This window comes from Convolutriloba macropyga, chromosome 6 (assembly GCF_964194025.1).
Source record: "Convolutriloba macropyga chromosome 6, txConMacr16.3, whole genome shotgun sequence".
In the NCBI taxonomy this organism is placed as follows: domain Eukaryota; kingdom Metazoa; phylum Xenacoelomorpha; order Acoela; family Convolutidae; genus Convolutriloba; species Convolutriloba macropyga.
In genome coordinates, this window is record NC_134473.1 from 49,578,446 (window position 1) to 49,595,565 (window position 17,120).

At 33.9% G+C, this 17,120-nt stretch overlaps 2 protein-coding genes across 5 annotated transcripts in view; one reads left to right on the top strand and one right to left on the bottom strand.

Moving 5' to 3' along the window:
• Positions 1 to 17,120, bottom strand: part of LOC142341729 (filamin-A-like) — a 191,871-nt gene that overhangs the window by 78,173 nt on the left and 96,578 nt on the right. The gene's annotated exons all lie outside the window — the stretch shown is intronic.
• On the top strand, positions 6,803 to 16,550 carry LOC142341730 (uncharacterized). 2 transcript variants are annotated; one of them, XM_075392901.1, is made up of 4 exons: positions 6,803 to 7,163; positions 9,581 to 9,666; positions 12,697 to 12,838; positions 16,163 to 16,550. In XM_075392901.1, the coding sequence occupies exons 1-4, from the start codon at positions 6,995 to 6,997 to the stop codon at positions 16,315 to 16,317; spliced, it is 552 nt and encodes a 183-aa protein (XP_075249016.1). In that variant the 5' UTR covers positions 6,803 to 6,994; the 3' UTR covers positions 16,318 to 16,550. The 2 variants fall into 2 exon arrangements, with proteins under 2 accessions (XP_075249016.1, XP_075249015.1); XM_075392900.1 differs by having other exon boundaries at positions 6,821 to 7,163; positions 12,697 to 12,841.

Below are 17,120 nucleotides of genomic sequence, written 5' to 3' on the forward strand. Positions count from 1 at the left end.
AAGTTTTGTTTTCGTCACTGGATATTGATTATGAAAACAACAAAACGCAGTTTTTTACCGGGATACTAGCAAATTTACCAGAGCTAATGCTAACAAAACAATTGCATCAGAGGATTGGAGTCCCATGTATCAACAAAACAATGCAAAACCAACTTTTGAAAAACTTTCAAATATGTCTGAAAATATTCTGCATAAAATAGCTCCCATTAAATCGGGAGAGCCATTGTCAAAATCAACAAAAAAGAAACGGCTATCCAGAGAACTTTTGAATCTTATCAACGAAAAGCACAGGCTTTTCAATATTTGGGAAAAAAGCAGACGTTGACACATATAACTCATACAAAAGAATAAGAAACCATACAAACAGACTACTTAGAAGAACGAATCACAATTATTCACAGAAATTGTTCGAAAGTCTTCCCGATTCAAAACAACAGTGGAATTCCTGTAAAACAAAAATAAAACACGAGGATAAAAATAGCGAAACTTCTTGAAATCGGTTCAAACCAAGATATTTTAAAAGACAAAAAACAAATCGCAAGCACAATTAATGTTTGCTTCTCTAAATTAGGTTATTAGAAAAGGTAGAGCTACCGGACTATGTTTTTGACAAAACCAGTTTTCCTTCAGACTTATAACGAGAAAAAAACTGTTTACTGTAATTGATCAATTACCACAAAACAAAGCAGTGGGTCCTGGATTACTTACTACATGGTCCTTCACGTGTTGCAAAAGTTCTATTGGAACACATCTACGTTATTTGCAATAAACGAATGCATATCAAAAAATATTTTTCCCGTCGTACTTAAAAATGCACATGTAACTCCAATTTACAAAAAAAGTAACCTACTGAAAGCAGAAAACTACAGACCAATTTCAGTTACATTGACTCTTGCAACAATTTTTGAAACATTTTGTCTCCAACAGAGGCTAGAATATGTTGAGAAGTATGAAATAATCAATAAAAAACAATTTGGGTTTCTGAAAAGAAAATCTTCGAATGACACAGTAATATCATTGACAGAATCAGTGAACAGTTTGTTAGAAGAAAACGAAACCGTTGTTAGCATATTATTGGATTCAACCAAAGCTCTTAACTCAATATCTCACCATATTTTTTTCGAAAAAATTACAAAATATGGATTTAGTACGGAATCAATTGCAATGCTAGAATCGTTTTTGTCTAACAGAAAACAATGCGTAAGGAATGGCATTGAATATTCGAACTGGGTGGCAATCAATCAAAGAGTACCTCAAGGAACAGTTCTCGGACATTTATTTTTTTAATGTATATCAGCGATTTCACAGAAAAAAAATGAATAAAAGAGAGGAAGTTTTACAGTTTGCAGATGACACATGAATTAATTGTCATTCCAAATCCCATGAAGATCACTTATGCGAAACGAACAGTGTGTTTGAAAATACTGACAGTTATATGAGGCAAAATATGCTAACTTTAAACTAAGATAAAACAGAAATTGTGGGTTTTTCAAAAAATGGTGAGTCAAAAATTGAACAATTTCATTATAATGGAATTTTCATAGAGCCAAAATCAAGTTGTCGTTATTTAGGTATAATGATTGATAACAATCTCAATTTTGACATACAGCTGAACAAAGCGTTAGCAAAAATGGCAAATGCTATTAGGTCAATTTACTTAGTAAGACATTTTCTACCACTGAAAGCAAGAATCGGTCTTTTTAAATCACTTGTTTTGTCCCATCTCAATTTCAGTGCAATTTTTTTTCAATCGTTGTCGGTTATGTCACTTCAGAGAGTTATTAAACAAATAAAATGGGGAATAAAGGTTTGCCACCTGGGCAAAAAGTTTGACAGTGCAAGAGATCTATTATTGAAAGACAAAATCTTACCAGCCGAGCTCTTCATTAAAAAAGTTTGTCTTCTTAAATTTTTTGACCTCCTCTCACAATATAAAGAGAGCAGTCGAGAAACCAAAAACTCCTCTTTCAGAGTTTTTGAAAAGTACGAATTGACCAAAAGCTCCAGAACTGTCCAGTTTTTTCCAAAAAATAAGTGCCAATCCAAATGGAGTGACAGGTCACTGATCAGAAATTTTTCTAGTAAGTGGAATAATTTGCCAATTGAAATCCGAAAAGAGAAAACTAAAAATAAATACAAGGAAAAACTAAGCAGCAAAATGGTCAGACTACATGAACGTGTTCCAATAGATAGACAGGTAAGAGGCTTTAGGAATTTTTTCTACTAAAGTATAAAGACCAAACTATTCATATATATACGAGGCGATTATAAAAATTTATATATTTAACCAAACGTTTTTGTTGTGGTTAAAACTTTAAATTTACATTTTTGAAGATTAAAAAAAGACTCTTCTTCGAAAACTTTCAGTTTACGCGAGAGTTAATAAATAATAATCTGAATAAATTTTGACCAAAACATGATGTGAGTGTTTTACTAAACTCAAAACTGGTTAGGATACATTGTATTTATTTAGACAGAGTTCGGACCAAAGAAGCTGTAGGGATACATGGGTCGAAACTACTCCGACATTCATCCGCATAACGCTGAGAGAGCCAGGGATTAATTTGTTCGTACGTGCGTGTCTGTATGGTCGGGTCATGATTTTCTTTGTGTGTCTTGAAGTTAAAAATAAATTCAACATCTGAAGGATACATTTCGTAACTTTTAATTCTGCATTATGCTAAGCATGAGAAGCATCCGACCGATTAAAATATGGCCACGGGTAATCACAGAAATGCCTCAAGCACTTAATGTACAAAAAGGACACAGTGAAGCACTCTGTAAATTAATTTTGAAACAAAATTCAAAGAATTCACATGAATGGCTGAAATTAAGATGGGTGCAACATTTACTAGCAGAGCATGGTCATATTAATTTATCAACGGCACGGTATAACCCAATGATCATAAGAAAGCATGAAGAAAAAGATTCAACACAATGAAAAAACATAGCAGGACAAGTCCTGACGTACAATTCAAAGAATTTTCATTGACCAAAAAACTAGACCTAAAACGGTCTATGAATGGATTGGAAAAACCATTTAGAAAAAAATCTGATCCAAAAAATCGAAAAAACAGTAAAAATCAAAGTGAAATTGCCGCATGTGAACAAAAAACCACTAGCGAGAAAGCGAATTTTTGTTCAAACACAGTTTTCTCACTCTACTTTAAATTTAGAGCGAAAAAAATTTCACGCCGCAAAACCACTCGCTTTTTCGCTCCACTTCCTGTTTCGGCGTGACCAAAATCACTACTCCAATTTTACTTCAAAAATCATGAAAATGTGTGAACAGATCTTAAAAAAAAACATAGCCGGAAGAATTCCGGAAACGACTCGAAGTGAAAATCTATTTATCCGCCATCCAACTACTCATCAGAAAAAACTTGCCTCCACTAATTTATGATTTTCTCGAAACCAAACCATAAAACAATAAGTAAAAAAAATCAAATCTGTTGAAATATGATAAAAAATCTGATCAAATTTTGTCATAACTTGAGATCCCGAAAAAACTATCTCTGCCAAAATTACTTCATCAAAACAACTAGTACTTACTAAAACCACTTAAGTGAATGTTTTAAAAAAACTTGAGGCCAAATTATGAAAAGAAGCTCTTAAAAACAACTTGCACTAAATAACTGGAAAAAGTTAGTATAAAAGCATATAAATCCAAAGAAAAATTCTTTTCAGCGAATAGAGCATCCAGATGCTCGCAAAACACTAGACAAGTCGTAATAGTCTAAGAAATTTGTCTCAAAAAATAGAAAAAAACCCGAAAAACTGCAAAGAAAAAAATTAAGAAAAATAGTTCCAATTTTTGCCATTTTTTGTCCTATTTCTCAACAAAAAAATGATTCATATCCAAAATTGCCCACACTTTTTACTAAACAACTAAAACAACTATTATGAACCCTAAACTTCCACAAATGCCATAAAAAATTAAGGGTATAGAAACGGCATTCAAAAACAAAATCAACAAAAAAACTATAAAAACTAAATGAGTTTTTTTAATAGTACAAGGAAACATAAAGCCGAATAAGGTTCCTTTGCAATTAGAGCAATGGAAATCTCGCAAAACAATGGGCAAGTTATAAAAGGGTGGGTAAGACACTTGTGTAAGATAAAAAAAGAGAAAAACTGCGAAAAATGAGAAAAATGGTTTAAAATTTCTCAATTTTTTGGTCATTTTTCCTTAGAAAAAAAATAATTTATTCCAACAAAATTTTAGTCAATTGGTATCTGAAAATTCCTTAAGTAACAGGCTTCTATTCAAATCCCACTTAAAGCAGTAAAACAAAAAAACAGGAAAAAATCGTTGAATTTCGTCTAAAAATCAGCAAAGCTGATCAAAACCCTCCAAATTAGCATTTAAAATCAAATTAACTACTTGAAACCTTCAATTTCTATCAAAACAAACCTAAAACTAATACAATATCATAATCAAACCTCATAACCATCAAAAGTTGCAAAAAACTTCTTTTAAAAGCCGCACGTGAACAAAAAAAATTTCGCTCGCTTAGAAAAAATTTTTTCACACATCAATTTCTCGCTCTCTCAAAAATAGCGTTATGAACAAAAACCACTCTTTTCGCTCCACTCTTCACTTTTGTTCAGCGCCAAAATCACTCCAAATTTTTTCACGTGTTTCATTTCCCGCTTCAAAAATCACTCCAATAAAATTGATTTAAAAAAAGGACTTCTCCAATACTCCTCTTCGAGTCGTAAAACGACAGCGCCCCAATACAATTCAAATTCTTTGAATTGTAAAAAACCGCGTTAAAAATTATAAATGTGACATGTACTGAGTAATGGTGAATAATGTCTAGGATTTAGCCTCACGGGCCGATGTTTCACCACTATTCTACCCCTAATTAGGGGGGATTAGGGTGTAATCCGTTTTCCACTGTTATTTATCAGGGAAAAGAGTGTAGGAGTGTGATTTTAAAAAAATTACGATTTAATAAATCTCTTTTATCCACTCTTTTTGCACTCTTTGTAAAGATTGTAATTATGGTGGAATGATAAAATATTACACTCTTTCCCCCACCCTTATGCTGAGTATTAATTTTTTACACTCCTACCCTCCACCCTTTTTTTAATTTTACACTGTTTTAATTTTACCCTTCCTTACTTATTAAAGCGGAGAAATAGGGGGTATTTTTTTATTATTACAATCTTTATACTCTTTCCCCGTTATTTTAAGGTAAAAACCTCGGCCCGGGCTTTCTCCGACCATTGTAGGAATCGATTGGTGGATTCATAGTATAAGATCCCTTGCATTTCGTAAGGTTGTGGATGTAGACGTGGGCGTAGGTGTGTGTGGGTTGCGGTGTCTATGCGCTAATAGGATTGCGCGTGTTCATGTGTGAGTTCTGTTTTTTGTGAATGTTTGTAGTATGTGCGCGTGTGTGTCTGCGTGTGTGTGTATGTGTGCGTTTGTGTGTGTGAATGAGTGTCTGCGTGTGTCGATATGAGTGTCTGCGTGTGTGTATGAGTGTCTGTGCGTGTGTGTATGAGTGCCTGCGTGCGTGCGTGCGTGTGCGTGTGTGAGTGTGTGTGTGTATGAGTGTCTGCGTGGTTAAGTATGAGTGTCTGCGTGTGTGTGTTTGCGCGTGTCTGTGTGTGTGTGTCTGCGCGTGTGTGTATGTGTGCGTTGGTGTGTGTGTGTGCATGAGTGTCTGTGTGTGTCAGTTTGAGTGTCTGCGTGTGTGTATGAGTGTCTGCGCGTGTGTGTATGAGTGTCTGCGTGTGTGTGTGTGTGTGTGTGTGTGTGTGTGTGTGTGTGTGTGTGTCTGTGTGTGTGGGTGGGTGTGTGTGTGTGTATGTGTGCGTTTGTGTGTGTAAATGAGTGTCTGTGTGTGTCGGTATGAGTGTCTGCCTGTGTCGGTATGAGTGTCTGCGTGTGTGTGTATGAGTGTCTGCGTGTGTGTGTATGAGTGCCTGCGTGTGCGTATGAGTGTCTAGGTGTGTGTGTGTGTGTGTACGAGTTTCTGCGTGTGTGTGTATGAGTGTCTGCGCGCGCGTGTGTGTGCGTGCGTGTTTGTGTGCTTGTGTGTTTGTGTGTGTTTGTGTGCTTGTGGTGTGTGTGTGTGTGTGTGTGTTTGTGTGTGTGTGGGGGGGGGGGTAGGGCGTGCGTAATGGTGTGTGTGTGTGTGTGTGTTTGTTTGCGCGTGTTTGTTTGCCTGTGTTTGGATGAAATTATTGAAAACAATAAACTGTTTCAGAGATGTAAGAGAACGAAGCAAAAGGAATAATTTAATTACAAAACACCAAACACTGAGAGTACTTCAGATTTCAAAAAAAAAAGTTTCCTCCTGCAAAACCGATTCAACAAAACAAACACCTACTTTCAAGAGTACTTACAACAACAAAAACTATGTTCAGCCTTGAAAATCAATTCCGGCTAGATGATTCCAACCTTTTCTGGTATCTTTAATAATTCAAGAAATTTTTCTTTTCAACTTAAAGTTCCTGTTAAAACATGAAAGATGAAAAAATTACTTGAAAGATCAAAAAATCTTTTGAAGTCATTTTGAATATGGCCATATTTTACTACTCCAAAGTTGCGTTAAATCCTTTTAAGATAGTTTTACTTCTACAGTTGTGGAAAAAACATATTGTTCCAGCACTGTGTTTATTTCCCCCATCAATGTTAGGATTAAATATAATTATCCATAGTTTAAGTTTGGTAGCATAATGCGTTTATTTTGTCTTATTTTGTGCGCATAAGATGCAATTAGAGTGTTCAATTATTATTTATCTATCAAAAATTGTATAAAGTTTAACTTATAATAACTTGATAAGACCTTCAAACGCTTCTGCAAAAACAAATTCTATCTTATAAAAATCGCTGTTTTTCATTTATTTAAGAAGATTATTAGTTGCTATCAATACAAGCTGCGCTTTTATAAATAGCAGGTGCAACTTTGCTTCATTATTATCATAACTAGTACACAAAACAGCTCAAAGAGAAACAGATAAATTGTTTTGTTCAATTATGACCGATCGAGCATTAAAGGTTAATAAAATTCCTCCCGGACAACCCAAAACAATGGAAAGAGGTTATGCACGGGGCATTAGTCAAACTTCATCAGCTGCTATTTCTATTGTCGCCAGTAAACAAAAACCGAACAGGTTGAAATCGCCCAAATCAACACCTAGGAAAGGTTAGAACTTAATTAAATCTATAGATGAACCAATCAGAAACGTCAGAAAAGTTTTTTTTTGCGGATTAAAAGAGCTTTTCCCAGCTCAGTGGGTACAGAAAACATAACCCTTCCCCCTAATACCGCCGTACATATGGCTGGATAATGGGGGCTATAATGGTGCACACCCCAAAAATCATTCTTCAACAAAGTTTTTGTAATCCGGATTCGGGGGGGGGGGGGGGCGTCGCCAGGTTTTCGAAATCCAATTAAGCTGCCACCTCTGCATATTGAGTAAAAAAATTGAGTAAAAAAAGGATAAAATAGCAGAATACTGAATTGTTGTTTCCATCGCATAATAAATTTAAAAGGCAACCACCAATAGCCGTTTTTGGGGAACAGAGTTCAATTTGATTTAGTTCTGGATTTCCGGAACAAGGGTGGCTGACCTCAAGAGAATGATCGCCTAAACCCGTGCCAATAATTAATGTAAAATTAAATTAATTAAATATAAAAAACCTAAAATTGCAATTTTGAGTATGTGCATGACAATTTATCTTACAAATTTTTTGCATAGAACTTTGATAGTCTGTAAAAAAAACAAAAGGACCTTCGAGAAACGGACAAATTTTGATTTTTTTTAAAGTTTGGAAAGTCTTTTCTTCACTCAAAAGAACTGAATTAGTGTGAACTAAAGTTTATTAACTTTCAAAAAACAAATATAGAAAAACACAGTTGCTGATATCCGATAATAATCTGCTATATTCAACAACAGAAACATTTTTATTTATGATTCTGTAAGAGAAACTGATGGAAATTTGCGCTCATAAAACGGTAGTAGCTGAATATAAGTTTTTTCGGTGCCAATGTCTACGAAATCAATAATTTATTAATAACTCGAAATATGATTTATTAGAAATTGCTTTTGATACCCAAAAAGGAACAAGGACAAAAATTTGTAGAAAACGGAGGGAAGAAAATAAGGAAATCAAAAAAAGTTTGTCTTCAATTTCTAAATTCCCTCTAAATTTTTGAAATAAAAAATAAAACAGAGTCCTTTGTATGACTTAATCACTTTATCTTCATTTCGTTTGGCTAGATATTTTTGGACCAGACATTTGCAAAAACTGGCTTTCGTCTTTATTGGTTGGTTTACTAGAAGTCAAGCAAAAATCGGGTCTCTCCCAATAAAGGCCCCCCCCCAGCTTACTGGTCAGATAACCTATAGCCCCCACCCCCAATCATGGGAAACATACCATGATGGGGGCTACATTTTCGTGGGGGGCTATAATGTGAAAGACCCCAAAAATCATTGCATATGATAAATTAACAGCATATGATCAGTTCAAGCAGATATAAATCTTGAGAAAACACAGATGCTTGTTCGATACAAAATATAGAACAATAGTGTGACTGAACAACAAATCTTTGACTGAAAAAACGCCCCACAGGTTTTTCCAATGATGAGAGCTAAAAACAATCCAGGTATTCTTTGCAAAATTTGATATTTTCATAGAAAGTAAAACCACTGTGAAACATTTTGTGTTCTTTTGTATGTTCGCGTGTGTGTGCGCGTGGTTATTCAATAGCTGCAAAACTAATTTTATTAGGTTCTTCCAGCAAAAACAAGCTGAAGGCATTTTTTGTATTTTTTTTCTATTTACAACTTCTTAGAAAAATGACTAGAGAATTTTTCTTTTAGTTTTTTTGGTATTTTCTCAAGTTTTTGCAATAAAAATTGAAAACCCTGACGTCGAAAAGGTCCGTAAACATCATAAAGCATTCAACCAAGGCGAAGGTGCGTAAAAACATTAAATTGATATAAAAACTTTGCGTCTTTTTTCTTATCAATCTAATCTTTTTAAAAAAAATGGGAACAAGAATAAAAGATAAGAAGTGAGTTTAAATAGTAAAAAAGGTGAGCCGCAGTGAAATCTTGTTCCATAGAAATTATAGATGTATTCTGTTTCGGCCCCCAGCTTAGTGAGCATAAATTTTTTATGACCCCCAGGCGCACGTGCTATTTTCTTACATAGTAACGTGCTATCTAACAACATATAATTTTTAACTGGGGGTCATAAAAAACACTGAGGGGCCGAAACAGAATAGATCCGAAATTATAAGTGTCTTATTTTTAAAAAAATGATTTATAATTTAGAATGCAGAGCACGTTCAAATTTCAAAATACCAGATCTCTTCAGTACCAGATCTTACTATATAAAGTGCCAAATTTCAAACTTTCAAGTCGGTCTTTCAGTCAAAGTTATGTATCTCGGCAGAATACCCTTCAAAAATCTGTAACCTTTCTTGAACCGTTGCTTGGTTCTCGACCAATGTCAGATTTTCTCAGTGACTTCATCAGAGTCACTTAACATATATAAACACTACTCGTCTCCATAATTTTTGAACAGAAAATGACTTGTCTACTTCTACTTTAGGGAGGCAAAAAAGCAAAGCTGAGGCAGCACCTAGAAGACCCAGTCTGTTACTACAAATTCGGAGAGAGCGGCTCCAGAAAATACGCGTTGGTATCATTGTTATCTTTGCTTAGCCGACACAGAAGACTGGACTCAATGTCATTTTTGGAGAAAAACATGTGATTATTGGATATACTCTGCCTCCATGGCCTAGTTTAGAGGGCATAGAGGGCATGGTCGAAAGAAAACAGATCCAGATTTTTGTTTGATAGGTTGAGTCCATTTTGAAAAAATCAACAGTAGAAGCTCCACCCAAGTCGACACCGAATTATAATCCTTTCAGATCATGAAAAATTTGTGCCACAAAATCGATGTTTTCCATCATTTTTTTTTCAGTTCGGCAACATAAAAACCAAAATAGCTGATACCTTAAACAGTTTGCACAATGTATAAAAAATTAAGAATGAAAACAGGGATGCAAGCTCCTATTGGCAACGTGTTATAGTGTTTTTTGCATCTTCACCAATATTAGGATTCTTCTCAATTCTGAGTCTAAGACGACCACTTTTTACAGCCAACCCAAAGACAACACTTTTCACTATTACCTCGGTTTTCTTGCAATTATCTCAAAGCTACTTTGAATGATTTCGTCGTGCAATGGGACGAAATGACCTTTTGAAAATGTAACACCAGGCTCACCGTAATTCTTCGGGACAACAAAAATATTAGCCAGTTTTTTTTCTGGAAATTTACCTTCCATCAAAATCAACTGAAAGAGAATCATAGTAGGGATCATTTTCTACCGGAACATAGTGCGTAAAAAACCAAAAATTCCTCTTTTAGAGAACATTTATTCTAGATCTCTCTCTTCACGGTAAGAAGAAATTAAATTTTCTTAATAAACGATTTATTGATTCTTTAAGCAAAATGTTTACATATAATTTCCAAAGAAAATACCTTTTCCAACAAGTCAACTATGATGTTAAGAAGACTACAATTATTTTAGAAAAACTCAAAAGTAGCGGAGGAAAAGTCAATCGAGACTGCAAAAATCTTTGTGTATCTTAAAGTTCACATAAAGGTGTTCAAATGGTCCAAACTAGCCATACTCCTTTTCCACTATGAGTTTTTGCGTCCTCAGCAGCTTCGATTAGCAATTATTGACATTTTTCTGTTTTCTTCGGATTTGGGAGATACGATCGAAATGACAAAGCATGATCAACTCCTGGGACCTAAATTTAAAATTAAAAAATGCTATTCAGTCAAATTGCAGGTCAAACTCATTTTATATGAATTGATTTCAGAGATGATAAGGAAACTTGTTTTTTAATGACGTCCACGTACTTGTTCAAAAAGGGGAGAGATACCATTTCCATACTAATATTTGTTTTGTTAATAAAAAAGAGGAAGTGTTTTCAGATACTTTGCCAGTTCGACACCATACAAAAAAGCAAGAAGCAAGACATAGTTTGTTATGAGCCTATTTTTATCATATTTGTTCCAAGCCCAAACGATATGTTTGGAAATTTCACGCGAGCCCCGTCTTTTTCTCTAGCCAACTTTAGTCAACCCATTTTTTTCTAAAGTGGTTCAAAAGTGGCGCCAATAAAAACTCCCATGAACTGACTCCATTATTGAAGATATATTGTTTTTTTTTATCTATTGAGCCCACAATTTCCAATTTGGTCACTGCTCTCCATTTTCTGGTATCACAATACGCTCAGATGCATTGAACAAATAAAGATATGAAAGCAAGTTATCAAATAGACAGATGTGATATCCGATAGAAAAAATTTATGAACTCTCAATCGTCAGATAAAATCATATAAACTGGAAAAAGAACAAAAAAACCGAATCTTTACAATCGACTCAATCAAAATTTTTTACACCAACATAAATCCATTATCAACTGAGGAAGAATATGGTGTTACAGTTTTTAAGGGCTGTGATTTTCAACATGATCAGTTTTCTGGTACATATATAAATTACCATTTGTTTATTTCTTAAATAAATTAGACCAATATTTTAAATGAACTGCCAACAAATGAATGCTCCCTGCAAATTTTCAAAAAAACTACTAAATTACTTAAATTATATCCACTGCCAAAAAAATGTTTTGCAGGTGATTGACTAGGCAAAAGTTAAGTTATGCTTACAATTATTTTTATTGAGTTGTTGCTTAAACCAGTCTTCAGAACGCTTTAGAATGATTATAATTTCTTTGTTTAGTTTCTGTTGTACAAAAATTACACTCGGTCGTTAAATTCAACTATTTCTCTAACAAACAAAACTAGTTTTTTAAAGATAAACGTTTGCAGCTGGTAGTTCCATATCTCAAAAAAATGGTTTTCTCTTCAGAAAAATTTTGGGAGAACTCTCTAGCTAGTCCGTTGTGTCCTCTCTTCTCAGAACTCATTGAGCCGACCTAAGTATTTCAGAATTTGTGTCCTAATTTTTTTGAAATGCGTCCTTTTGAATTTGTAAGTGGCAACTAAACCTAAAGTTTTTCAATTCATTGCAAAACTTTTTCTTTCGTTTGTCTTTTTTTTCAATTTCTCGAAAAGTTTGGAAGTGCGTGTGATCAGTTGGGACATTATAACAAACAATTTTTGAGAAAAAAAAATGCAAAAAAGTGTGGATATATATCTAGTTTCCGGTCTTCCTCCAGCTCAAGTTAGCTGAAATAACGCCATATCCACTCGAGTTGCTTGAGAGGAATTTGTTAGGCGAGGTATGGTTGGGCTGTGTTTTCCCTTAACGTCCAACTGTTAAGTTCATTTATCGACTTCAAGGTTTATATAGAAGAATAAACAATGTTTATATAGAACAACGAAATGTTGCAAAGTTGTTAATTTTGATACAAAAAACGTAAGCGACCGGAAGGGCCAGACGCTCATTTTTGAAGCATAAAATGATTCTTTTACAGTACTGGTCAAAACGGTCTTCGGTCATGTAGTGAAATAGGGTTAAGAGCAATTTAGCCCAATAACTATCTGCACAATTGCTTTCGGTTAAATTTGGATAACTGGTTTGGCATATGGCGGTTCGGAGCCTAATGTACAAACGCAGATTACTTTTCCTCCTTAGACTGGGCTATTTGGAGGCTGGAGGTCTCAAAACATTTTGCTTTTTAACAGGAATTAGTGTATGAGCATGACGAGCGTGAAGTGAGAGAATTTCTGATCTACATTCTAGACAAGCTACCCGGAGTCATGTTAGATCTCATCTCTTACCATCGCGAACCTCTAGTAGCTGCAATCTCAGACGACAGCACCAAAGGTGGTACGTACACAGAATTTGCATTTCTACCATACAATTAAGATTTATGAGGAGAAAATAATTTTCTAAGCCGCAATTCAACACCTTCATTTGAGTTTCAGTAAAACCTCGATTCAATGCCTCATTAGTTGTGGTACCAATTCTGTTTCTTTTGCGACAAATAATAGGAAAGGTAGTTGGAAGACGAGCAAAAAAATTATAGTTTTAAAAACGTAAAGTCATTAAAAAATTAAGACACATCTAGTAAACCCTAGTCCCGGACTGGGGTTTAATTTGAGCAATTAAGTATTGCAATCAGTGACAACCCAATTGGTGCATGAATTGATGGACAACTCTAGCATCACAAATTTTATGACACAAATTACGCGCTCTGGTCATAATTTGATTCAATCCTTTTTAAATTCCTAGAAACTGTACATGATTATTGTACACATTCAAGTGTAAATCATATCAATAGTGACCTTCTGGGGCTACAATCTTCTGAACATTCGATATTTAGAGCAGTTGATGTGAAAATTTTTAAAGCAGTTGATGTGGAAATATATGAAAGATAAGAAAAATTGAAGTATTTGTTCCAGTCCTCCATAGAATGAAATTTATACCAGTCCGTTTTTTTGTACATACAACCTTGCCGAGAGATACAAAATTGGTATCATTGAAATGCCTTTGAAAAAACAAATCGATCCATCAAGAGATCTTTTCAAAGTTTGTACTTCTCAAAAATATATTTTGATTTAAATTTCTCAAAAGTTTTGTTCCGACCCCCAATTTACCGGGAGGGAGGAACTATATACTCAAAATGGGTTTTTCCGCCAATTTTGGCTGATCGAAATTTTCATCGTAGAGACTTGTTAGTGGTATCATTAAAAAGCACGTAAATCCTAGAATTTGGAATAAAAAAAAACATTTTTTCGAATTTCCTTTTTTACGGGGAGTTATCGTGGTTTAAACTCTGAATGTTCGACAGTTTTATTCACATTTTCCATAACTTTTGTTAAAGTTTGGCTCAGTTTTGCTAATATAATTTTTTGTACGGTAAATTTTTAACGGTAGAGTGTTATTGTTACCATTAGGGATAGAAGAGCTTTGCTGAACTGTTTGGTTGGACATTTTTGACTAAAATTTTCGATAACATTTTCAAAATTCAAACATTTTTCATCGGAAATTGCACAAATTATGTTTTTATGTTTATGTTTATTTTTGCTGCAACTGGGGACCTGGAAATTGCTGGCACACTCTCTCTAACCTCCAAAAGAAAACTGGTTGAAAACGGGCGCCCTATAGAAATCTTCAGGAATAAAAATTTTGCCGTTTTTGCAATTTTCTGCAGTCTGATTCCTAATTCGAACCAATCAAAGATCCAAATGGATTTTTCAAGAGGTGTAGGTGAACCTTTACAAATCATTAAGTTGCTATTTAATGTCTTTTATGATATTGAAAGCATTTGTTTTAGGAAAATGTCAGTGATTTTTTGAACTAATCGCTTTTTTATCTTAATTCTGTTAACATTTAGCTCATATACATTAAATACAGGTCTAATACAGGTCTTCCAGGTAAAATACAAACTAACTTTATGGAGATTTTTTAAAAAACTTTTCTTGGTTTTTTTACTACGAGTATTCATCCAAAAATTTGTGTTTTTCGGGGATTAATTGCCCACTTCTGATATTCATTTTGTTTCTTTCTTAATTTTCTCATTACTTAACAATCTAACTGAAATGAGCGATTTTAAAAATCGTAATTAATTTTTCTGTTTCCTTAGCCGAAGGGCTGTGTCACCATTCTCTTGCAGAATTTGGTAAAAAAAATTATTTTTGCCCTGTTTTTGTTGTTTTTCTTTGTTGTCGTATGTCAAATATTGGGCAAAAAATGGTTTTAATGGCCGACTATAGATATATAAATGAGCTTCAAAACTGATATCAGTATATAGCGAATGCTTTTGTTCAATTTCAAATTAAGTTTTTACAAAAAAAGTAAATTAAATCTTCAACTTTTCCATTTTTGTTCTGGTTTTCGTTTTTTTTTTCGTATTGTACAATTTTTTATCCTTTTCGTAATTTAGCGTCATTATATAGAGATCCGTTAATTTTTGTTAATGCAATCAGAAAATTTTTAGTTCGTTAGGCTTTGACTGATATCTTTAGGGACTTGAAAGTTTGTTTCAGACGAGTTTTGTGAGTTTTAGACACTTTTCAACTTTTATTGTTCTTTTTGTTATTATTTTGAGAACCTCGTTTTATAAAATGTATTTATGATGTTGAAAGGAGAAACAAGTGAAGACTTAGGTTTCTCGCGGAAAATTTTTCATGAGTTTAATGGCTTCAATAGTGTGGTTTTGTAAAGTTGTTTGTGAATTTTTTTAAGTTGTGCTTGCATTTGATGTTATTTTATAGTCTTATGATTTGTTCTTACTATTAACAGGCGCAATTGGGTTTTGAGGAAGTTGCAAAATAAACTGTAAACTTTTTTAGTTGTAAGTTTACGCAGAACTTGAATTCTGAAAGTATTTGTTTGAAAAAAGGTGTTTAATTCTGTTAACTTGTAGCTTGGTATCTCTATAGACAAGTCACAACCTTTATTTATTAACTTTTGACTATAACCTTTATCTAGCCATTTTTAAATGTTCATGTTTTCTTTTCACATTATCACAATGATGACCGGTCCACTAGCCATTTGAAAAGAACGCAATCAAAGTTTTATAATGTCCTTAGTGAACAGTTTAGTGTTTAGTTGGCTCGGACACCGTTTTTTGCAAGTTTTGAATTTTTTCTCTAACCTGCTTTGGAGTTCTTTTGTAGTCGTAAGACATATCCTGGACAATGAAAGGTCTCACTCAATCTCTTTTGAGGAATACATGAACCTCTCAATAATTTTAGTTGATGTAAAACGTTTGTACTCAGTTTGAGTTTAATTCTTTTCAAAGAAAGCAACTTTTATAAATTTTGCTCTTTTGCTCTTTTTGTGTCGACTTGTTACCAAGTCGCATTGAGGAAAAGTCCCATAATTTTTTCTAATTATATGTTTTATCTGATGCCGTTTTGATTTGGTTTTTTGTGTTTTTTTTGGTCTTAAGTAATATTTGTATTTATTTGATTTTATCTTGTCTGGTAGTCATACTAATGACAGGTTTCATCGGCCCTCTAAAGTAGATTGTTTTTTTTTCATTTAGTAGTTTGTTGAACGACATGTTATTTTTTTAAATCTCTCTCTCATTTGGTACACAATTAATTGAAAAATGTAGAAAACCTTCTTTCGAGGTTTTCCTGCTCGACAGACGACGTATGGTGATGCAAGTTTTTGTTGATATTCGAAGAAATTTTTCAGGCGTAGATACCAGTCAAGTGAATGTCGCAATGAGAAAGATATCTCTAGCTGCAACTGAACACGAGAAAGATTCTTCAGAACAACTGCAACCCCATGAACAACAAAGAAGGAGTTTTGTGGATTTATTGTCCACTATTTTGAAAGAGAACCAATAGCCATTAACGAAAACTAACCGCGTTTCTTTATAGTACTTTCACGAATCACATACTTGATTATCAAAAGCATTAATAGAGGGTTAAATCATATTTAATTCCCGTAACCTCTATTAGTTGAGATAACTAGTTCATGAGCTAATTTTTTTGTATATTAATGCCGGTGCTAACAATGCATTAATTGGAAGAGTTTTTCAGCAGCAAAATAATGAACTTTAAAAAACTTTCTTTACTGGTTTTTATTACAAAAGCGAGCTAATATTGATGGATTTTGCTCAAATTGACAACTTTTTACCTCATAGAAAACGCATTGGTTTGAGCAAATTAAGCCAAAAATATTTTCCGACATGAGCTGTAGGTGTAGACTTGTATGGGGTACAGTTGGAACAAGGCGACGCCGAGTCACTAATGTACTGTACTGAGGCATTAAAAGTAGTTCGCAAACAATTATCGGCATAATGAAACGCAACTCATCTTTTTCTTTGACAACTATATAAGCGACCTAAAATCTTTTGTCTCGGAAGAAAAAAGTTACGCAAGACTCAAGAAGTAGTGGATAACAAAAAAATTGTAAACCATTTTCCAAAAGAATTTGGATAAACAAGCTGGAAAGCCATTGCAGAGCAGCGCCTCTGAAATATAAAGAAGATACCATTTGATACCTATTACCTCTATAATTCCACAAAAGACATCTTAAAACATCTAAATAGGGCTTTGCAGAGTTGGATGTGGCAATATAGGAGAAAAATACACTATTTGGAATCATACAACATAGTTGTCTGTGGAATTGGCATTTACTATGAGTT

Bases quoted from the DNA above. Each gene is read 5' to 3' on its own strand.
- LOC142341730 (XM_075392900.1), top strand. From the start codon at position 6,995: ATGACCGATCGAGCATTAAAGGTTAATAAAATTCCTCCCGGACAACCC. The intron at 9,667-12,696 runs GTTGGTATCATT...GCTTTTTAACAG, and splicing joins AGCGGCTCCAGAAAATACGC to GAATTAGTGTATGAGCATGA. The intron at 12,842-16,162 runs GTACGTACACAG...GAAATTTTTCAG, and splicing joins AGACGACAGCACCAAAGGTG to GCGTAGATACCAGTCAAGTG.